Raw genomic sequence first — 24,656 nt, forward strand, 5'->3', positions numbered from 1 at the left:
GAAAATATCTCATCTTAAATTTGTTTATTTAAACTGAATCATCCTTTTAAAATATATATTCTTGAGCATGTTTTACAATATACGTGATGTATTGGCACAAGTACCTATTCAATTTATAAATATACACATAGTGAGGATACATTACAGAGTTCTAATGAATGGCTGTTTGATCAACCAAGTTTGGAACATAAATGTTTTTAAAATAATTTAAAGATAAGAGGTTCATATTTTTTAGTTCTTTGTATTTTTACTTTACATGCACAATTTAAATGTCTTTTCCTTGTTAAAATATCCTTGGGGTTAAGTCCGGTTTAGGTGACTTTTCCAGACTGAAATGGAAAAGTAAAGTAAAGTAGAATGTAATTAATCAAATTATAGAATGAGTCATTATAGGTGAAGTAAATGTTCAGTAACTGAGATCTCTAGAATTTAATACCTTAAAAATTGTTCTAAAATTCAACTTATTTGTGAGGAAGCTAGGCCTAAATCAGAGTGAAGAAACTATGAAATATTCTTTAAGAAGTGCTTCTTCAATAATTTTGAGAATAGATAAGAAACCAAGTTAATTGTGTTTTAGCAAATCTTTTAAATGCTTTCATTTAGCAAGTAGTTGAGAATTATTTATAATTACTCTGTTCATTGTTTGAATTGAAATTAATACCAAAGTGGTACTTGAATGGCCTTTTTTCCTTTTACATTTAAATAGGCTAGACCTTTGCTTTCTTTAGACCATTAATTTGTTTTTACACAGCCTGCGAAGGTAACCATCAACTCAGAATTAATTAGTGGGATCAAAATTAATGAGATTTTAACTGTATCTGGGTCATTTCTACTCTAGGTGAGTTTTCTTCATACAAATTGGACCAACATTTTCTTGAAAGAAGAAAAATTAAATTTATTTAAATCCATGTTTTAAAAGCAAAAAACCTCTTTTGTTGTGAGTTAAGTACCTCTAATAACTGTGCTTTCTTGGGCCTAGTAATACTAATTTTTGTTGTTGCTGTTTTCAGTCTTGATTATTTTGGCTATTTCAAGGCTGTTGCTCATTACAGTAAAACTAGACCTAACTCTTCAGATGCTTATTTTCGTTTGCATGGATGGTATAGCAGGGAGAGATAAGAAAGCCTTCCTCAGCGATCAATGCAAGGAAATAGAGGAAAACAACAGAATGGGTAAGACTAGAGATCTCTTCAAGAAAATTAGAGATACCAAGGGAACATTTCATGCAAAGATGGGCTCGATAAAGGACAGAAATGGTATGGACCTAACAGAAGCAGAAGATATTAAGAGGTGGCAAGAATACATAGAAGAACTGTACAAAAAAGAGCTTCATGACCAAGATAATCACGATGGTGTGATCACTGGCCTAGAGCCAGACATTCTAGAATGTGAAGTCAAGTGGGCCTTAGAAAGCATCACCACGAACAAAGCTAGTGGAGGTGATGGAATTCCAGTTGAGCTCTTTCGAATCCTGGAAGATGATGTTGTGGAAGTGCTGCACTCAATATGTCAGCAAATTTGGAAAACTCAGCAGGACTGGAAAAGGTCAGTTTTCATTCCAATTCCAAAGAAAGGCAACGCCAAAGAATGCTCAAACTACCACACAATTGCACTCATCTCACATGCTAGTAAAGTAATGCTCAAAATTCTCCAAGCCAGGCTTCAGCAATACTTGAACCGTGAACTTCCATATGTTCAAGCTGGTTTTAGAAAAGGCAGAGGAACCAGAGATCAAATTGCCAACATCTGCTGGGTCATGGAAAAGGCAAGAGAGTTCCAGAAAGACATCTATTTCTGCTTTATTGACTATGCCAAAGCCTTTGACTGTGTGGATCACAGTAAACTGTGGAAAATTCTGAAAGAGATGGGAATACCAGACCACCTGACCTGCCTCTTGAGAAACCTATATGCAGGTCAGGAAGCAACAGTTAGAACTGGACATGGAACAACAGACTGGTTCCAAATAGGAAAAGGAGTACGTCAAGGCTGTATATTGTCACCCTGCTTATTTAACTTCTATGCAGAGTACATCATGAGAAATGTGGGCTGGAAGAAGCACAAGCTGGAATCAAGATTGCCAGGAGAAATATCAATAACCTCAGATATGTAGATGACACCACCCTTATGGCAGAAAGCAAAGAGGAACTAAAAAGCCTCTTAATGAAAGTGAAAGTGGAGAGTGAAAAAGTTGGCTTACAGCTCAACATTCAGAAAACGAAGATCATGGCATTTGGTCCCGTCATTTCTTGGGAAATAGATGGGGAAACAGTGGAAACAGTGTCAGACTTTATTTTTTTGGGCTCCAAAATCACTGCAGATGGTGATTGCAGCCATGAAATTAAAAGACGCTTACTCCTTGGAAGGAAAGCTATGACCAACCTAGATAGCATATTCAAAAGCAGAGACATTACCCTGCCAACAAAGGTCCGTCTAGTTAAGGCTATGGTTTTTCCAGTGGTCATGTATGGATGTGAGAGTTGGACTGTGAAGAAAGCTGAGCGCCGAAGAATTGATGCTTTTGAACTGTGGTGTTGGAGAAGACTCTTGAGAATCCCTTGGACTGCAAGGAGATCCAACCAGCCCATTCTAAAGGAGATCAGTCCTGGGTGTTCTTTGGAAGGACTGATGCTGAAGCTGAAACTCCAATACTTTGGCCACCTCATGCAAAGAGTTGACTCATTGGAAAAGACTCTGATGCTGGGAGGGATTGGGGGCAGGAGGAAAAGGGGAGGACAGAGGATGAGTTGGATGGATGGCATCACCGACTCGATGGACATGAGTTTGGGTGAACTCCAGGAGTTGGTGATGGACAGGGAGGCCTGGCATGCTGCAATTCATGGGGTCGCAAAGAGTCAGACACAACTGAGTGACTGAACTGAACTGATACCGTTTTTATTTGGGGCCAAACACATTTTTGTGGATGGGGCATGTCATTTACCAGTTCTCACCATTATTGCACTGTGTGAGTGAAGAACAGAACTACTCTTTAAAATGTGCTTAATGTAAATACACGTGTCAGAAAAGAACATATCATGTGAGAATGAAAAACTAGAATTTTTGGAGTTCAGTTATTTTTTCCTTCAGAAAATTACACCCCACAATCTACTTTTTAAAGCACACCCTCTACTATGATTTAATTTTTGCTTTGTGTTTTACTAATAACGGTGCTAACATGATGTAGAGACTTTAAATCTTTTTATGAGGATGGATTGCATTTTCTTGAATTAAAAAAAAATTATCCACCTGTATATAAATGGCAAAGGTGACAGTTCTGACAGTAAAACTTCTCTTGAGGATTTGGTGCCGGAGGTCAGGCTCTCTGTTAGAACAGGGATACTGCAGGTTGTAAACTGCAGTCACAGATGCTTGGCTGAGAGAGAACGTGTGGATCAGTGCTTCTCAGTTTTGTTATCACTTCAGATGTTGAGATCCACCAATAGAACATAATTTGAAAAACACCAGAGTAAAGAATATCGATAAAAAATTCACCTTTTTAACAGACTTCAGCACCCCCTGCCTAGGGCTCATTTTATCTATGAAAAGGAATGATAGGAAAGTATGTGAACATTAATGAAATGATTGTCAACTTGGGGACTGGGAAGTTGGGGAGTTAGATGTGTGACATTAATTAAGGATTAGTTCAGTTTAAAGATGGAGGAGGCTTCCCAGGTGGCGCAGCGCTATAGAATCCGCCTGCAATGCAGGAGACGTGGGTTTGATCCCTGGGTCGGGAAGATCCCTTGGAGAAGGAAATGACTACCCACTCCTGTATTCTTGTCTGGAGAATCCCATGGACAGAAGAGCCTGGTGGGCTGCAGTCCATGGGGTTGCAGAGAGTCAGACACGGCTGAGCCACTGAGCACGCACGCACACACAGAGTTGGATACGACTCCGAGCGACTGAGGGCACGTTCTCTCATCAGTGCCTGATTAAAGGGTGTGAGTAGATGGAAAGGAACGCCGTTTAGAAACAGTTCTTTGCAGTGACTCATACACAGAGAAAACGATCACTGTTAGATTTGTTTTCTCTGGTAAGAAAAATAAATAAAACAACTACTTTTTCGCAGATCCTTATTGCAACATAGAAAATGTGCGCGCGTGCTAAGTCGCTTCAGTCGCATCGGACTGTCTGTGACCCCATGGACTGTAGCCCGCCAGGCTCCTCTGTCCATGGGGATTCTCCAGGCAAGAATACTGGAGTGGGTTGCCATGCCCTCCTCCAGGGGGTCTTCCCAACCCAGGGATGGAACCCAAGTCTCTTACATCTCCTGCATTGGCAGGTGGGTTCTTTACCACTAGCGCCACCTGGGAAGCCCCAAATACAAAATAGGTAATCATTCATGTGGCAGTCATCTTTTTGTAAATTGAATGATGGATATATTTGATAAATGTATTAATGATTATTTGTTGAAATGCAAACACTCCATTGTACTAAACTATTATTTTTTATTCCCCTAAACTATTGTCTTCTGTTAGCAGTATGTCTGGTGAAAGTAAAAAATACCTTATGTAGTGTGAAGTAATTGAAAATAAAGACATTACGTTCTATTTCTGCCATGTTATATTCTAACATTGCCTATATTTAAATGATATTTTTGTAGTTTGCCACTGTAGTTTGACTTACTGTTTAAATACAAGGTAAAGTTTTACATGCCATAGTCAGCTACCTTTTAGTCCTTAATGTCTTTTTTAAAGAAAGAAATGTTTTATGCGTATGAGGAAGCATGAAATAAATAAGCTTAAAAGATGTGAAGAAAATTCTATGTGATGTTTTAATAACAGTTTATAACATGATCTTTCTGAACTTAGTTTTCTTAACTTTGAAAATTAGTAAATAGCTACTATGCTGATTATAGTTTTTATATCATTATAGAACACAAAGCACAAAAAGAGCTAACACAGTACCAAAGGTGGAAACACCTGAATTAAAGAACAAAGTGACGAGTTAAATCTTTCTGTCTTTTTCTAATGTTCTGCTTCATTCAAAAATTGATTTTGGGTTGTTTACAGGAAATAAACAGTATTTAGTTAGATAAAAATAAAGCAAAATCACAGTGAAGAGAACATGAGAGAGAAACTAGATAAGCCCACCAAGAGTCCATGTTCGGAAATGTATGCCCACACCCCGTCTGTTATGAGTGGAAAATTTAGGCCTATGTTTCCTAGTAGCCAAAACATCGAAGGAATCAGTTGCAGCAGCCTTCCCCAAAGTGTGTTCCTTAAAAACTGTGTCTTATGAGATTATGATGGTCAAATGAATGTAGATATTTGTAGGCCCTCTGTAGATATAATTATACTTCTATTACCGGTTAGAGGTTCTTCGAAGCTCTGTGGATAAAAACAACTGTAACTTGTGTTTCCCATGCATGTCTGGTCACCCCCTGCCCCTGCCTCCTGCTTTTTCTCATCTGATAACATGTCAACATTTCCCAATGAGGGAGATACTGTTCTTTAGCCAAAAAAGTCTGCTCAGGCAAAGCGCAGCAGAATGAGCTTTGAGAAATTTCTCCTCTGGATCCCATAGAAGGGATGAAGTTGAAAGTGAAAGTCTCTCAGTCGTGTCTGACTCTTTGCGACCCCATGGACTATACAGTCCATGGAATTCTCCAGGCCAGAATACTGGAGTGGGTAGCCTTTCCCTTCTCCAGGGGATCTTCCAACCCAGGATTCGAACCCAGGTCTCACCCACATTGCAGGCGGATTCTTTACCAGCTGAGCCACAAGGGAAGCCTGTAGCAGGGATCATATGTCTTAACATATAGCGCCTTAGCTCTCCTCCTTAATAAATAGCCACAGTAATGAGTTTCAGATGGCTATTTTCATATGGGTTCACCTTGATGTGAACCGGAAGCACAATCTAATAATTCACTACAAAGCTTTAAGTTGCTTATACATGGTCTTTCAGACATACAAAGACTAATGTTTAATTTTCTCCATTGTGGATTCAGTTCTCTGTAGCCACTGAAAATCTTTACCGTCTTTGATTGTTTATATCATATTCCATCTTGTTCTAAAAAGGGATGGAAGGGCACAAAGCAGGGATGAGCAGGAAATACAGAGCAGGCTGTTTACTGAGCTTTTGTATGTTAGTTGAGGCCATGTGTGCCTGCTGAGGTTCTAGGTGGAAGCTGTGAAGCACACCTACAGATAATACAAATGGCGGCTCTTCAGAAATGATTGTGGCAGAGGGAGTGTGAGGGTATTGTTTTTGAGCAAAGGAGCAGGGAAGAGCATGGGTCTAAAAGACAGAGTCACAGACAGAAGCGCTGCAGAGCGCAGCTCCAGCTGCTCACAAAGGGAAGTTCAGACAGGGAAAGAGAACACGTCATAACAGGTCAATTTCTCTCCAGCTGTGTCTGTTCGTATATAGCAATCATTTTAGTAAGGTCATCTTCAGATTTGAGCAGCAGCTTTTCCTAGGTGTCTTTTCCTTTTTAAAACTCGTTTTAATGTAGTCTTTTTCAAAGTGTTGTGATGATTGAACTGGGCGTTTTAGATGTAATATAAAAGAAGAAAATTTTCGACACATTCTGGTGTTGTGGTTCGTGTTTTTGACAGCGGTGAATGTGTAACTAATTTTGATTTTACTGAGGACCAGATCCATGTTATTCCGAATTTAATCTAGATGTGATTGAGATTTATTTTTCCTTTCAGGCAAGAGTGCAGCACTGCATCTGTTCTGTAGCCAGTGACCACTCAGTCGGACTTCTAAGTTTGCGCGAGAAAAAATGCATTATGCTGGCGTCCCGTCATCTTTTCCCCATTCAAGTTATCAAGTGGAGGCCTTCTGACGATTACCTGGTGGTGGGATGTTCAGACGGCTCCGTGTATGTCTGGCAAATGGATACTGGTAAGAAAAGATGAGACTAGGAAGTTAAATGCGTATATTCGGCATCCTAGAAATGAAAAATCTTTTGTCTGAGGAAAAACCCCTGAAATGTCAAAAGGTTGCTACTTGTGTTTCTCATCACCGCTTTTTCTAAGTGTTCTTATAATTATCAACAAAAAAAATATTTAGATGTCCTCTAAAATATTTGTTGTACTCTCTCAGATACTTGTAGAGTATTTCCCTGATCTTTAGAGAAATGTGGTTGATGACAATATTCAACTTAGGACAGATATCAGACACTAGATAGCTAAGTGATTTCTATATAATTCATGAGGCAAATTGTAAGATTAAAGAATCATTTTTGCCTCTAGTTCAGAAACAATGGAAAAAGAATTCTCTTTCATTTGAACAGCAGAAAAATAATACAGGGCCTTTAATTGGAGGAGATAATGAAAAGTTTTAAGTTCTCGAGGGAACATGTAAAATTTCAGGGTTCAGATATTTTACGTATGTGGCATAAGATGCTGCAGATAATGTTTAGCTTAAAAATATAGGCCATGACATATAAAGTTTACATACAGAAACTTAGCGTTTTTCCTTGGAAATTTTTAAGTATGTAACTACATGTTTATTAGTTTGGGCTTTTAAAAACACACTTTATTCTACTTTTACTATCCTAAGTCATCTATCAGTGAGTTAAACCTTTCTTTATGTCCCTAAAGAACGTATGTGCCATGTAATATTTCTACTATTTTTTCCTTTTTCTCTCTGAAACTGTTTTTTGTTTTCTTAAATATTCCTGTTTGAAATCGGACTATGTGTATATTTCTGGCTTGGACGGTGGTATAAGAGGGAGAGCTCACAGGTCTTTTTGGAGCAAGTAGCCATAATCTTCACCTATCCTTCATTTGCAGTCCTGGTTCTCTCTGATAGTGCACAAGCAGTTTTGACAAAAGGAAGTGTTCTTGAAGAGTGTCAGACTTCTTTACTTTGGCATTTAACATGTTTTTTTTTTTTTTGGCCTGATTGTAAAACAGGTTCTTAGTTTTTGTCAAATTTTGAGAGCACCAAGTGAAGGTGAAAGTCGCTCAGTCATGTCCGACTCTTTGCTAGAACACTGGAGTGGGAGCCCTTCCCTTCTCCAGGGGGTCTGCCTGACCCAGGGATCGAACCCAGGGCTCCTGCATTGCAGGTGGATTCTTTACCAGCTGAGCCACAGGGAAGCTCAAGAGAGTACAAAGGCATTAGAAAAGAAAGATGAACTCAAATTCACCATTGTTCAGTGGGGAATGTGGACATGTTTCTCTCTAGTCTCATTGCTACACTTTAAAAAATGGATTTGCTTTTGTCTTTAAAAAATGGATTTGCTGTCGTAGTATGTAATTTTGTATCCTGTTTTGTGTTCCTTTCTGTTGCACCCTATCTGCTGAGCAGCACTGTTTCATGTTCGCTGATTTGGTTCATGCTACAAACCAGATACAGTTGACCCTTGAACAACATGGGGGTTGAGGACCCCACCTTCTTCATAGTTGAAAATCTGTGTATAACTTAAAAGTTGGCCCTCCATTCCTGTGTTTTCTTCATATCTGTGGTTCTCCATTCTTGGATTCAAATGACCAAGGATTATGTAGTACTGTAGTATTCACTACCAAGAAAAGAAATCCATGTGTATGTGGATCTGCAAAGTTCAAACCTGTGCTGTTTAAGGTTAACTATATACAGAGTTTGTCTTGGGCTCTGGGATTCCCTGGTGGCTCAGACAGTGAAGAAGCTGCCTGCAATGCAGGAGACCCAGGTTCGATCGCTGGGTTGGGAAAATTCCCTGGAGTACAGAATAACTATCCATTCCAGTATTCTTGCCTGGAGAATCCCATGGACTGAGAAGCCTGGCAAGCTACAGTCCATGGAGTCCCAAAGAGTCAGACATGACTGAGCAACTAACACTTTAACTTTTTTGCTGGAGTCAGACTCGGTGTGAATTTAAGATCAACCATTTGGCAGCACTGTGATCTATGGCAAGTCTCTCAATTTACTCATCTGTAAAATGAAGATACGGAGAAGGCAATGGCACCCCACTCCAGTACTCTTGCCTGGAAAATCCCATGGATGGAGGAGCCTGGTGGGCTTCAGTCCATGGGGTTGCTAAGAGTCAGACACGACTGAGCGACTTCACTTTGACTTTTCACTTTCATGCATTGGAGGAGGAAATGGCAACCCACTCCAGTGTTCTTGCCTGGAGAATCCCAGGGACGGGGGAGCCTGGTGGGCTGCCGTCTATGGGGTCGCACAGAGTCGGACACGACTGAAGTGACTTAGCAGCAAAATGAAGATAATCATAGCTCCCATTTTATGGTGTTCCTGAGAGAATAGAATGACATAATATGTACCTGGTGTGCCGTAGGTACAGGAAGTCACATCCATGTATGTGTGTGTATTTTGTGTGTGTCCTTGCATATGTGTATATTTCCTATTATTGTTATTTAACAAACATGCTTAACTTGTTACTTTGTTGGCCTTGGGGATATGATTTACCTTTATTAAGAAAATTTTTTTTGAGAATTAATATTAAAGACAGTTATAGTGCTGATAATTATAAAACATTATTTTAAAATACTGCATATATAAACAATTGATATATTGTAAATACAAGAGTATGTTAAACTTGTCTAGAACTTTAAACATTAATATGATAAAGAATATAATTTTTCTGAATTTCGTAGATGCTGAAATATATGATACTTGAATACTTCAGATACTTGAAGGATATTTACAAAGAATGTGAAAGTCTTTACAAATGAGACCTTACTGGAAGACGGAATTACTTTTCCAGTAGTTTCCCTAGTAGGAAATGACAAATAGCTCCTGACTGTATGTGTACCGAGGATGTTATTTTTATAACCGGTTTACTATAATTAAGCCCAGTACATAATATTGCAGTTGACCAATTATCTTCTGACCTTCAGGAGGATTTTGATAAACAATCAGTCAATATGGCGTTCTTAAATCAAGATAAAGCTAGGGAAGCAGAATAAATTTTGGACTTCAACCATAATAGGGAGTGTATGCTCTTTTTCCATCTTTGCTGTTCAGGTTTTAGCTAGTGATATAAAGGTCCCTGGGGAGCCAGGAAGGCACATCCTGAAGGTATTGACATTATTTATTAATTAAATAAATAAAAAATGAAGCAAAAATAAATCAGATTCGGCCCAGGCTTAATGTATGAAATGTGTTTAAACTCTGAGGAGATACTTTTTGCCTCTACTTCATGTTTTGGGAATGTATTTTTACAGATGAAATCATATTACATGAAAACTACTCAGGCATTTTGTGCAATTTTCTGTTTGCCATTTTGAATTACACTGATGCTTCTAGCTTAACAGCACTTAAAAATGTCTTAACTTTATAATTTCATGGAGCATTTTGGTTATTTTTCTCTTCATATGGGTAGTTTTTATTTTCAGTGTTCATTTCCTTATGAAATGAAGTTAAAGCTAGTAATACAAAACTTAGAGAGAGAGAGGTCCAAAATTTTTGTTCTTTTATTTATCCTCTTAATCATATGCTGCTGCTAAGTCGCTTCAGTCATGTCTGACTCTGTGTGACCCCATAGATGGTAGCCCACCAGGCTCCCCGTCCCTGGGATTCTCCAGGCAAGAACACTGGAGTGGGTTGCCATTTCCTTCTCCAGTACATGAAGGTGAATAGTGAAAGTGAAGTCGCTCAGTGGTGTCTGACTCTTCGCGACCCCATGGACTGTAGCCCAGCAGGCTCCTGTGTCCATGGGATTTTCCAGGCAAGAGTACTGGGGTGGGTTGCCATTGCCTTCTCCGTTAATTATAGGCAATAGTGCTTAATAGGGGGTTTCCCTGATGGCTTAGACAGTAAAGAATCTGCCTGCAATGCGGGAGACCTGGGTTCAATCCCTGGGTTGGAAAGATGCCCCGTAGAAGGGAATGGCTACCCACTAGAAGCCATGGAAATGATTATTCCTTCACAACTCTGAGTAGTTAGAAAGTTAGTGTAACAACCAGCAACAAGATTTGGCCAGCTCAACATCTTGACTCCTACTTACGAACTTATTAAAAAAGGTGGGTCACCGACCTAGATGGTGGCTGCTGCTTCATGGAGCATTCTGTAGGGATCAGGTCCTTATTCTGCACAGCTGATGTTCCCAGTAAGCATGTGGTGGTGTTCCCACAGGCCTCTGACAAGGTCAACATCCTTTCTGTTGGGAGATAGTGGCATGCTTCAGGTAGTGACTGTTGCTGCAAGTTGTTCTTCTTATCTGACCATTACCGAGCCTGACACCATTGTTATCCGCACTTTTTATCATGTTTGCTTCATAATGAAAGTGATTCATCATATGCCTATTCCTGGAGGGACGGTTGTCAGTTGTTCTTGTACAGTTGCAAACACCAGCAGTGATTGCCAAATATTAGAAATTAGTGTATGAAGTCTTACCAGTTTACCTCGTTCTGTTACCTTTTTTCTTTTTTTTATTCCTGTCCCTTCAAGTTTTCTGAAATATTCCTGTTTTTGCAATAACTTCATGAAATATGTGTTTGAATCATTTTTTTAAAACTTAAGTATCCAATAAAATAGAATATGAACTAATATGGCTACTGGCACAACATATATAAAGCATGGATATCCAAAAACATTTATTTTGATTTATTTAAATTGATGGTTTTGCCTTGTTATTAAAATGACCAAAGAGAATCAGGAGGTGGTACTTCAGTCCTATCTTTTGTTGTTAGTAAAGAGTTTGCTGCTGCTGCTGCTAAGTCACTTCAGTCGTGTCTGACTCTGTGGGACCCCATAGACGGCAGCCCACTAGGCTCCCCCATCCCTGGGATTCTCCAGGCAAGAACACTGGAGTGGGCTGCCATTTCCTTCTCCAGTGCATGCAAGTGGAAAGTGAAGTTGCTCAGTGGTGTCCGACTCTTAGCGACCCCATGGACTGCAGCCCACCAGGCTCCTGCGTCCATGGGATTCTCCAGGCAAGAGTACTGGAGTGGGGTGCCACTGCCTTCTCCAAGTATTTTCTTCACATATTTGACCTTTTGCCTCCAGGATATAATACAATAGAGATCTGATTTTATGTTTCTGTTTCACATCATTGACTTTTCTGTATCTTCTGTATTTTTGTTTTTATTCTATTACAAAAATAAGATAAGGACTTCCATGATGGCCCAGTAGTTAAGAATTCAAACTCCCAATGTAGGGGGCATGGGTTTGATCCCTGGTCGAAAAACAGAACTATTATAAGATCCCACATACTGCATGGCATGGCCAAAAATTAAAACCAAACAAACAAGCAACCACTGTAAGATAGGATAGGCAGAGACACAAAGGATGAAATGGTTAAGGAAAAAAACAGTACTTTTCTAGTCAAGCGAAGTTTCTTATTTCCCTTTTGGATTCACTCTGAAATTTTGAAGGAAGAGGTTATTAGAGTGAAAGTATGACTCTCTGTTCAACCTTCCTCCCTGTGAGTCCTCTGTATAATTAATTACTAAGTCCTTCCCATTAGGTAGCCATCACCTGCCTTTTTTCTTTATAGTGTACTATTTTTATATCAGGCTATATTTTTTAACACCCATGCTATCTTTGGCTTCCCTGATAGTTCAGTTGGTAAAGAATCTGCTTGCAATGTAGGAGACCCCAGTTCGATTCCTGGGTTGGGAAGATGCCCTGAAGAAAGGATATTCTACCCACTTCAGTATTCTTGTGCTTCCCTTGTGGCTCAGCTGGTGAGGAATCCACCTGCAATGAGGAAGACCTGGGTTCAATCCCTTGGGTTGGGAAGATCCCCTGGAGAAGGGAAAGGCTACGCACTCCAGTATTCTGGCCTTGGGAATTCCATGGACTGTATAGTCCATAGGGTCACAAAGAGTTGGACACAACTGAGCAGCTTTCGCTTTCACTTTAATGCTGTCTTTATTGGTTTCTCTGTCTTCTGTTTCTACCTTCTAGTCCGTCCTGTACTTTCCTGGCAAATTAACTATAGGAAATAAAACAATAACAACCACACTTGATTCATGCCACTGTCTTAAAGACAAAAACATAAGCAATTTTAGTTCACATATCCTTTAAGACAAGACCCTCCGCAGCGTGGTACGCATCTACCTTTTCTTATCTCCTACTGTTCTTTCATACAGACTGGTTGCTCTGTGTGAAGAATAGTTCTAACCAAGAATAATTGGGTCACTATGCACTATTTGTTGTCTTTTATATCATGCATATTGTTGCTCATGATTTTCATTCATTTGGAACAGTATTTCTTTCCATTTGCTTATTCATTTAAGCAGTATATTATCTTTTAAGGAATAGTGAAAGTGAAAGTTGCTCAGTCGTGTCCAACCGTTTGCAACCCCATGGACTATAGAGTCCATGGAATTTTCCAGGCCAGAATACTGGAGTGGGTAGCCTTTCCCTTCTCCAGGGTATCTTCCCAACCCAGGGATTGAACCCAGGTCTCCTGCGCTGCAGATGGATTCTTCACCAGCTGCGCCACCAGGAAAGCCCAAGAATACTGGAGTGGGTAGCCTATCCCTTCTCCAGCAGATCTTCCCAACCCAGGAATCAAACCGGAGTCTTCTGCATTGCAGGTGGATTCTTTACCATCTGAGCTATCAGGGAAGCCCTCTTTTAAGGAAACGAATACAAAAACAAAGCTTTCCTTTTTCCCCCAAGCAGTTAGCATTTCTTGTAGCATTGTTTTATATAGATCCAGATTTCTATCTTGAAGGACTTTCCTTTTGCCTAATATTTTTCTTGTGGTGCAGGTCTGTGAGTGATTCTTTCATCTTCTGTATATCTGAAAAACTTTATTTCACCATCATTTTGAAGATATTTCTTTCTGGGTATAGAATTCTATGTTGACAGTTTTTTGTTTATTCCTTTCAGTATTCCACTATCGTGCTTGTATTATTTCCAGTGAAAAATTTGCTATAAACCTTATCTTTGTTTCTCTATGTATATATCTATTTTTTGTGACTTCTTAGAAAATTTTCTCTTTATTATTGATTTTGAGCTGTTTAGTTGTAGTTTTCTATGTATTTCTTGTGCTGAGGGTTTGTTATACTTGAATCTATGGGTATATAGTTCTCAACAAATTTGGTAGGTTTTGGCCATTATTTATTCAACTATGTTTTTGATCCTCCCCTCTCTTTTCTCTGTTTGGAGACTCCGATTATGTGCCTATTAGGATACTTGAAACTGCCCAGAGCTTGAGGATTGTATTTTCATTTTTGATATTATTTTTCCTGTGTTTAATTTTATAGTTTCTATTCTGCGTTTTCAAGTTTACTGAGCTTTTCTTCTGTAGGGGTCTTAAGGGAGAGGAAAGGATGCAGGTAATGCTACATGGGAGATCATTAGAGGAAGGAAGGATAAGAAAATGTTTCTGGCAGGCACTGATAAAACATATCCCTACGTTAAAAAATGTCCGTGCGTTTTTCCTTTCTTAAAAAATGGACGTTAGTCATCCGGAGTCGTGTAGTGACTGTGCACGTCCGTGTCTCCCAGGAGCGCTGGACCGGTGTGTGATGGGGATCACGGCTGTGGAGATCCTGAATGCCTGTGATGAAGCAGCCCCTGCTGCTGTTGACTCGCTGAGCCACCCGGCGATCAACCTCAAACAAGCCATGACGCGCCGCAGCCTTGCTGCTCTGAAGAACATGGCCCATCACAAGCTGCAGACTCTTGCCACTAACCTCTTGGCTTCTGAGGCATCTGACAAAGTAAGTTTTATATGGGGGCTCACGTGTCCCCATTCAGCTTCATTTAATGACACAGCTTTGACACGTCTTAGGGAAGCATTTTGGGGAGATGAATACTAAGCTTCTGATTTTTAAGCAGGTTTATCCAACACAGTTTTGGAGTGTTTCAAGTATTTTGCATTTTGAAAAAGTAACTTGTTCTTACCATTCAAACTATTTTAAAATGATTGCTACAGACTTGAGTGACTTCAGTTTCTGAAATTAGAATGAACAGTTTGTGTATAATCCATCTTCTTAACTTTCTCAGAGTCTTCCTGTTGGAAGGTTTAACACTAGTGATATCTTCAGGAGAAAAAAGTAACAACTTAGAACAATTGTGGCTTATCATTTGTTTTAAAAATAGGCTCTGATTTTACTAATGTTAGGCCATTTACAAGATTTAAGAAAATATGTGAGACTAGGTATGGTGAGATTGCACAGGTGCTGGCATTTTTCTGCGAGACCCAAACTCAACCACACTTTCCTTCCTGAGAGTTAAAATCAACCCACCAGTTACTTTAGTTAACAGAAAATTGTCTTACTAAAAGAAGAAGAGTCAACCCCAGTTCATTAATTGGCTACTTACCATTAGTTTTTTAGACACTAGCTACTATTTCCTTTGTGGTATTTGTGTTCTGTGTATTATTAGAACTAGTTTGTCTCTGGTAAATGGCTAAATGAAACCTAGAGACCATCCCAGTGTTTTCTCTGAATCACACTTAAAATTCCTAGTTCCATCTAAGAATTCATTAGAATTATGAATGAGTCACCAAATACTTTTATTTTCATTCTCTTTTATTCCTGATTCCTACTTTTTAAATGATTAGATGTGTCCATAAATAACAAAGGGGTTGAAAGGATTGTATACAAATTTGAAAATTTGCCCATGAATTAGTGAGTGCTAATGACATAGGAAATATTTACTACAGGCAGCTCCACTGACCTGTATCCTCTAGTAATTGGCAGAAATAGTTGATCATTCTGTCTTTCCTCAAGATATTAATGTTTTATTTTCTTTGTTATATTGTATGTTTCATAGATTAGCATTGTGAAATCCTTCTGTGGTTTTTTTTTTCATGCTTTCTGTCCCATGCTCTGTAGAATAGAAAACAGGCTGAAATGCTCTTGTTCCTATAATTTCTTTCAGGAGATCATGTGGATATTCCCTAGGAATCCAATGTTCATGGCACATTGTCTGATGTTCTGTATAATTCTGATATTAAGGAAACTTAGAGAACAGTACAGTCCAATGGCAAGTGTGTACGTTTGGCAGTTCCCAGACATATTCTTTTTCTTCTTGATAGCCCCTAGAAGTCAAACTTGGGAAAAAGAAGGATATGACTAGAAAATTGAAGGGGAATAAGTGGTACAGTAACATTTATGAATGGCTTTTGTAAGTGGTCATGGTCCATTATGTGATTTTTTACAGTCTTGTTTGTCCCTGTTTTAATAGCGCATTTTATAGGGCAATTAGTGATAAAAGCACCAGATATCAGAGACACTACACTTATGTATTGTAAAATATATTGCTCGTGAACCTCCTCAGCCTTGTAGCAGTGGTAATTGTTGCCTGGCCTACAAGGAAAACAATTATAGAAGGGGGGAAAGGCTTAGGAAGCCAAGGCTGCAGGAGGATAATCACTTTATGAAAAATGTATGTTGGCCGGACCATTAGGGATTTCTCTAACTATCTTCTCATGTTGACTTAGAGGCTCCTCCTGAGGGGAATATTTAAAGAGCCATTTGCTGGATGGCTTTCAAACCTCCAGAGAAATAGAGCCCACCCAAAGTTAAGGGAAAAAAAAAAACAACGTAACTAAGAGCCGCTCAGTGGTACATGACTTGCTCTAGGAAATGGGATATTTTTTCTTTTTTCATGGGTCTCAATGGAAAGTAAAACCTCAATGGGAATACTCTATAGAAAGTATCCAGTTTTCTCCTGGTTAGTGCTGGCAATTGGGCTATTTGGAAGTAACAAATATTTTATATTGTTAATTAGGTTAATTTTGCCTGACATATACAGCTTTACGGGCAAAGATAGAGAATTTACCGTCCTGTGATTTTTTTTTTTTCCTTCTTTCACTGGAGGAGCAAGAAGGTGATAAGTAGAATTATCCTTTATTACTGTATTGAATGCAGTACTTGGATGCAATCTCAAAAATGACAGAATGATCTCTGTTCATTTCCAAGGCAAACTATTCAGTATCACAGTAATCCAAGTCTATTCCCTGACCAGTAATGCTGAAGAAGCTGAAGTGGAACGGTTCTATGAAGACCTACAAGACCTTCTAGAACTAACACCCAAAAAAGATGTCCTTTTCATTATAGGGGGCTGGAATGCAAAAGTAGGAAGTCAAGAAACACCTGGAGTAACAGGCAAATTTGGCCTCGGAGTACAAAATGAATCAGGGCAAAGGCTAATAGAGTTTGCCAAGAGAACGCACTGGTCATAGCAAACACACTCTTAACAACACAAGAGACGACTCTATACATGGGCGTCACCAAATGGTCAATACTGAAATCAGATTGATTATATTCTTTGCAGCCAAATATGGAGAAGTTCTATACAGTCAGCAAAAGCAAGACTGGGAGCTGACTGTGGCTTAGATCAGGAACTCCTTATTGCCAAATTCAGACTTACATTGCAGAAAGTAGGGAAAACCGCCAGACCATTCAGGTATGACCTAAATCAAATCCCTTACAGTGATGGAAGTGACAAATAGATTCAAGGGATTAGATCTGACAGACAGAGTGCCTGGTGAACTATGGACGGAGGTTCATGACATTGTACAGGAGACAGGGATCAAGACTATCCCCATGGAAAAGAAATGCAAAAAGGCAGAATGGCTGTCTGAGGAGGCCTTACAAATAGCTGAGAAAAGAAGGGAAGCCAAAAGCAAAGGAGAAAAGGAGAGATATACCCATCTGAATGCAGAGTTCCAAAGAATAGCAAGGAGAGATAAGAAAGCCTTTCTCAGTGATCAGTGCAAAGAAATAGAGGAAAACAACAGAATGGGAAAGACTAGAGCTCTCTTCAAGAAAATTAGAGATACCAAGGAAACATTTCATGCAAAGATGGGCACAATAAAGGACAGAAATGGTATGGACCTACCAGAAGCAGAAGATATTAAGAGGTGGCAAGAATACACAGAAGAACTGTACAACAAAGATCTTCATGACCCAGATAATCACGATGGTGTGATCACTCACCTAGAGCCAGACATCCTGGAATGCGAAGTCAGGTGGGCCTTAGGAAACATCACTATGAACAAAGCTAGTGGAGGTGATGGAATTCCAGTTGAGCTATTTCAAATCCTAAAAGATGATGCTGTAAAAGTGCTGCACTCAATATGCCAGGAAATCTAGAAAACTCAGCAGTGGCCACAGGACTGGAAAAGGTCAGTTTTCATTCCAGTTCCTAAGAAAGGCAATGCCGAAGAATGTTCAAACTACCGCATGATTGTATTCATTCCACACGCTAGCAAAGTAATGCTCAAAATTCTCCAAGCCAGGCTTCAGCAATATGTGAACTGTGAATTTCCAGATGTTCAATCTGGTTTTAGAAAAGGCAGAGGAACCAGAGATCAAATTGCCAACATCCATCTGCTGGATCATGGAAAAAGCAAGAGAGTTCCAGAAAAACTCCTATGTCTGCTTTATTGACTATGCCAAAGCCTTTGACTGTGTGGATCACAATAAACTGTGGAAAATTCTTCACGAGATGGCAATACCAGACCACCTGACCTGCCTCTTGAGAAATTTGTATGCAGGTCAGGAAGCAACAGTTAGAACTGGACATGGAACAACAGACTGGTTCCAAATAGGAAAAGGAATATGTCAAGGCTGTATATTGTCACCCTGTTTATTTAACTTATATGCAGAGTACATCATGAGAAACGCTGGACTGGAAGAAACACAAGCTGGAATCAAGATTGCCGGGAGAAATATCAGTAACCTCAGATATGCAGATGACACCACCCTTATGGCAGAAAGTGAAGAACTGAAGAGCCTCTTGATGAAAGTGAAAGAGGAGAGTGAAAAAGCTGTCTTAAAACTCAACATTCAGAGAAGTAAGATCATGGCATCTGGTCCCATCACTTCATGGCAAATAGATGGGGAAACAATGGAAACAGTGAGAGACTTTATTTATTTGGGCTCCAGAATCACTGCAGATGGTGAATGCAGCCATGAAACTAAAAGACGCTTACTCCTTGGAAGGAAAGTTATGACCAACCTAGATAGCATATTCAGAAGCAGAAACATTACTTTGCCAACAAGCGTCCATCTAGTCAAAGCTATGGTTTTTCCAGTAGTCACGTATGGATGTGAGAGTTGGATTGTGAAGAAAGCTGAGCACCGAAGAATTGATGCTTTTGAACTGTGGTGTTGGAGAAGACTCTTGAGAGTCCCTTGGACTGCAAGGAGATCCAACCAGTCCATCCTCAAGGAAATCAGTCCTGGATGTTCATTGGAAGGACGGATGTTGAAGCTGAAACTCCAATACTTTGGCACCTGATGTGGAGAGCTGAGCGCTTAGAAAAGAGCCTGGTGCTTTAGTTATTATCCTCAAATTTTCCAATGATGAACCTAAAGGACATTTGGATAGAACATAGCTTGACAAATTTTTTTCTGTAAAGGGTATATAGTGAAAAAAAAATTAGGCTTTGTGGCCTATATCACTTATGTCAAAGTGATTCAACTGCCGTAATAGTGGCATTAAAGGAGCTGTGCGTGCGTGCATGCTTAGTCGCTCAGTTGTGTCTGACTGTTTGAGACCCTGTGAACTGTAGCCAACCAGGCTCCTCTGTCCATGGGATTCTCCAGACAAGAATACTGGAGTGGGTAACCATTCCCATCTCCCAGGGGTCTTCCTGACTCAGGAGTCGAACCTGTGTGCCCTGCATTGCAGGCAGATCCTTTACCATCTGAGCCACCAGGGAAACCAAAAAAAAGGTATAGACCCTATGTAAATGGATGAATGGGGCTGGCTCCTAATAAAATTTTATTAACGAAAATAGACAATGGGCCGAATTTGGCCCTGGGTCATAGTTTGCTGACCCTTGCATCTGAAGATGGCATTATTCTATCAAGGTCGTGGATATAGTTCCCCTGTTGAATGACCTTTGCTTCATTTTTGAAAAGCAGAACAGAGGAGTGGTTTAGAGGCCAAGTTCAGATGACAGATGTATCTCTGTTCCAGTTGCATCTCAGTCATTTCCTGCCTTTTGGTGACCTTGGACAGGTAACCTCCAGTGATCTAGGTTACACATGTAATTGAAAGCAAATTCTTGTAAAGGAAGTAAAAGTTAACAGTATATTAGAGAATTGAAATAACACCAAGACTGTGGAATAAAAAAGAGCATATGGAGTTAATAATTAATAAAGTCATTGCTCATCATTAAGAGCTGTTTTGGTAGAGATAATTGGGTCAGAAGTCAGGATACAATGAGTTAGGAATGAACATGAGATCAAGTGGAGGTGCAGTGCGTGGAAGAAGTTTGCTGTTAGAGGAAAAGAAGAGAGTAGAGTTAGCTTTGTCGGTGGTTGCAGGGTTAAGATCAGAGTTTATGCTTTGGGAGCTCACTGACCCTTTTGCTGGTGGAGGGACTTATCGGTGGGGCCGTGGAAGAGGACATGGTGCTGAGAATAGAGTTGAAGAGTTCACCCTTCTGAAAAACTCTTCCCTTACAATCTGTAATGATGAAAAGAGGGAGGTGAATATAACAAGTTATTTTCAGCAGCAGCATTTTCAGTGGAAGAAGAGTGATATTTGTTAAAAAAAAAAAAAAAAAAAAAGGAAGTGGTAATAATCCCTTGAAGGTAGTCTCATCTTCTTTTTTTTTTTTAATCCGTCATTCAACTCAGAACAGGTGCTCTGCTGGGTTAGGAGTTAGAGGACTTGTACGATATAAATAAATAGGAGGCCGTAACTGGCGTGTAGTGATATTTGAAGAATGCATAAATGAATATGTCAAGAAGCACGTCTGGGCATATCTGGTGATTTTTTTGACAAGTTTTCCCATAAAGCATTTGTCAGACACTGGTTCTTGGTGAGGCGATCTTGATGGATGCCTTGGGCCAGTAGAATTTTATCCGTGAAGCTAGAAAACCCTTGTGGCCATGGAATTCATTTCATAGGCCTACTCTGTGTAACTTTTTATTGGGCCTCCTTACATCTTAGGCTGGAGAAGGAAATGGCAACCCACTCCAGTACTCTTGCCTGGAAAATCTCATGGATGGAAGAGCAAGGTAGGCTACAGCCCGTGGGGTTGCAAAGAGTCAGACACGACTGAGCAACTTTACTTTCACTTTTCACATCTTAGGCATTGTATCAATCAGAATCACCCTATTTATGTTGAAAAAGAATGAAGTTTAAGAAATTGAAAAGTGGCCAGAATGATTTATCTTTTACCTTGCATTTCTCTGTTGTCTCTCTCTGCATGTCTCTCTCTGTTGTCAAAACCCTGAAAAAATGAATGGGCTATATTTGCAAAGGTCAGTAGCTTTGTATTCTGTGTAACTAGGCCATAGAATGGGATTTAGAAGTCAAATATAACCTACTGAGAACATACTCTGTGTCTTTTGCTTGCAGAATTCATTCTGTAAAACAAAAAAAATTTGTACTGATCGAATTGACTTTATGATTCATTGTGAAAAGGGCACTTGTCCAGTACAGACAGGGACAAGTCAAATGACGTTATGTACAGATACCAGGCCTTTCTGATGAACTGTTTTCAGCCTTAGAAAAATTCTTATGATATATCTGACCTTTGGAGAATCAATTAAACATGCTTAACATTCTGTCCCCAAACTTTAATGAATATCTTAACAGAAAATATGAATATGTTAATTGTATATTTATTATATACTTATATATGAGTTCAGCTTTGGGTTCTTCTAAGTGGTTATTAAGGTAAAATTTTTATATTACACTAATTACTGTCTAATTGTTAATAAATAAAGTTAGGGAGACCTAGCTAAGCAGCTGAACCTTAAGGGAACAAGGGAGTGAGTGTCTCACTGTAGGAGAAGATGTATTCAGTGCCTGCGTGACCGGTGCTTCCCCTTAGTGGAGGATAATAATTAGAAACCGAACCTGGATGCTTTGTACGCTCATGGCTCCTGCGATGACATTGCATCTAGTCCCTCTCAGAAAACAGAGCTGGACAGTATGTTTACAAGGCATATACAGTGATGCAAACAAAGGTATCTTTTAAGTATTTCTGTCTTCCCTAAATATATGAAATACCTTGGGCTAACCCCATGACCTCCAGTTCTAAGCAGACACCACAGTGCTTGTTCCAGGCCCCCCGCCTTGGCCTGTTACAACTCTCCTCTCACCTGTGAGAAGCCTCACCCAGAACTTTCAGTGTATTGATTTGCTCAGCTCCCCCTTCATGTAGACAATTTCCTGCCCACCCCAAGTCTCCTCTCAGGCGTGCTGACCAACAGCTTACCTCCCAGAAAGGAGAAGCCTTTTCTTTCTGATTCTTAGTATGTTTTTACTCTCCACCTTCTGCTTCTCTTAGGTGTGATCGGTTGTGTTTATTTATTCTCTTGTTTCTTTCTGTTTAGGTTTCTTTGTCAAAGTGATGTTTTATTTTTAATTCTTTCTTGAATTCAGTCATTTCATTTCTGATTTTTCTAATTCTTATCTGTGGTGTTCTTTCATAGTGAGTATCATTTTAAAAATGTTCTCTAGCTTGTTTTGAAATAGCACATTTGTTTCAGTCTGCTTCTTAAACATGTCTGTTTTCTTGCTCTTTTTGTCTCTCTCTCTCTAATAGTAGCTTTATTTTATTTTTTTGGCCATGCCATGTGGCATGCACGGTCTTAGTTCCCTGACCAGGGGTCAACCGTGTGCCCCCTGCAGTGGAAGCATGGAATCCTAGCCACCGGCTCACCAGGGAAGTCCCGATCTTATTCTCTCTTGGCCTGCAATAATTTGAGCTCAGTACCTTTTGGAGTATTATTTGTGGGATGATTTTTCCTGGATTTTTTAGTGATTAATTCAGGCAGCATTTTTAGCTTCAAGGACTCCTTCTGTTGTTTGACGTGGTTCAGTTAGATGGTGACTTGCTTTCTCACCGTTTCCGCCACTGTTCTTTGCCTTACTTTTCTTTTTTAATTACCTGTCCATTTTGATTACGTTCTTAGCACTTTCTCATTACCGGGGCATCCTTTCCTACCAGGGAGCCCTGAGGCATCAGTGTTGCAAGGACCTCACGTTTCTCACAACTGTGGACTCCCGTGTTCACTTGCCGTTGAGGTAGGTGAGGCTCTCCCAGGTTCATCTGCTCTTTCCAGACTTATTTTTCAGACGAATATCTGTTGGCTCTTACAGGGTTTTTTTGGCAGAGCTCTCAAGTGCACTCCTGCTTCCCTCTTCCCTCCTTCCTACAGCGTGCCTGACACCAGGTGGCTTTGTAGCTGTTGCTGGCCTTTCCCATCCACTTGAATTTTGGAATTTATGGGTGTCCTTCATCACTTAGTTCTGCTGAAAATGTCCTCAGTGGGTTTCAGTTATGCCATCCAGTTGCTCTGTCTGTTTTATGGGGGGTTTGGAAAAACCCAGTAACTACGCTGATGTCACTGCTGTGATCTTCCCAGAATCCCCTTCAGTCTGATAGTCTTGATATTAAGTATAAAATTCAGTGACATGAATTAGTTAAAGACAAATCATACTAAACATTTAAAATCTTACCTGTGTATTATTTGAACTAGATGAAGCATATATGTGAATATATTTTTTCTGGTTCACACTGGTAAGATACCAGTCCAGTGTGGTTTTGAATTTAAAGGACACATACTTTCTTTTTGGGCTTCCCTCGTGGCTCAGTGTTAAAGAGTCTGCCTGCAATGCAGGAGACCCAGGTTCGATCCCTGGGTTGGGAAGATCCCCTGGAGAAGGAAATGGCAGCTCACTCCTGTATTCTTGCCTGGGAAATCCCATGGACAGAAAAGCCTGGCGGGCTACAGTCCATGAGGTCGCAAAGAGTCAGATGCGACTGAGTGATTAAACGACGACAAAGGTATTTTGAAGTAATTTGATAGAAGTGTAAAGATTCATGACTAAAAATCAATATGTTAGTTCTTTGGGTAAGAAATAGTTTCTTCCTGTCTAATATGATTGGGAAATCTGTTCTTTATTAGACCACACAACATATTTTCAAAGTTCTTGACTTTTGTAGCCTCTGTTAGAAAATAATTGAATCAGTGTAGTTCAGGAAACTTTCATTGGCCCTTAGGTACTCTTTTAGGCCCTCGAGAGCCCAAATGAATAAGACATGACATTCATCCTCGGGAAATACAGACAGATAAATGCAGTGCGATGCAGCAGTGAGATGGCCAAGGAGCCCCGCAAAGTGCTGCAGACACCTGGCCTAGGCTGACGAGACCAGGACGGCCTTCTTGGGGGAGTGGGCGCTGAAGAATGAGTGGAGCATCGTCAGGTGGGGGGTGTGGGTGGGTGGCGGCTGGCAGCTGCAGGGAGGGCAGTGGGGACTGACCCGTGTGCTCAGTGGAGCTGGGGGCCAGCCAAAGACACACGGGCGGTGGGGGCAGGCGAGCCATCTGCGTGTACCTGGCAAGCCCTAAAGCACTCTCTCTTACCTCAGTAGCTTTCAAACTAAAAAAGAAGTAGCGTTAGAATCCTTCCCTCAAAAAGAACTTCTTGTGAAAGCCAGTACCTACATCAGATCTGAGGATACATAGGGGAGAGTATTAATTGAAGGATGGTTTGTGAGCTGGGTTTGGCAGGACCTATTGATCTGTTGGGCTTCCCTGGTGGCTCAGCTGGTAAACAATCCACACCCAAATGCAGGAAACCCCGGTTCGATTCCTGGGTCAGGAAGATCCCCTAGAGAAGGGAACGGCTACCCACTTCAGTATTCTTGGGCTTCCCTGGTGGCTCAGCTGGTAAAGAATCCGCCCACTCCAGTATTCCTGCCCGGAGAATTCCATGGACAGAGGAGCCTGGCGGGCTACAGTCCATGGGGTCGCAAAGAGTCGGACAGGACTGAGCGACTAAGCACAGCACACGTGATTTGTTAGGCAGAATGGGTA

General features: G+C 40.2%; 1 protein-coding gene across 4 annotated transcripts in view; it reads left to right on the forward strand.

Moving 5' to 3' along the window:
- WDR7 (WD repeat domain 7) overlaps positions 1-24,656 on the forward strand; it is a 353,722-nt gene that overhangs the window by 61,245 nt on the left and 267,821 nt on the right. For all 4 annotated transcript variants that reach the window (XM_061400296.1, XM_061400294.1, XM_061400297.1 and 1 more), the window contains exons 13-14: positions 6,654-6,849; positions 14,359-14,573. In XM_061400296.1, the coding sequence (XP_061256280.1) occupies positions 6,654-6,849; positions 14,359-14,573 (411 nt within the window). The remainder of the gene's footprint in view (positions 1-6,653; positions 6,850-14,358; positions 14,574-24,656) is intronic.

The sequence above is a fragment of the Bos javanicus genome, chromosome 24, assembly GCF_032452875.1.
Source record: "Bos javanicus breed banteng chromosome 24, ARS-OSU_banteng_1.0, whole genome shotgun sequence".
In the NCBI taxonomy this organism is placed as follows: Eukaryota; Metazoa; Chordata; class Mammalia; order Artiodactyla; family Bovidae; genus Bos; species Bos javanicus.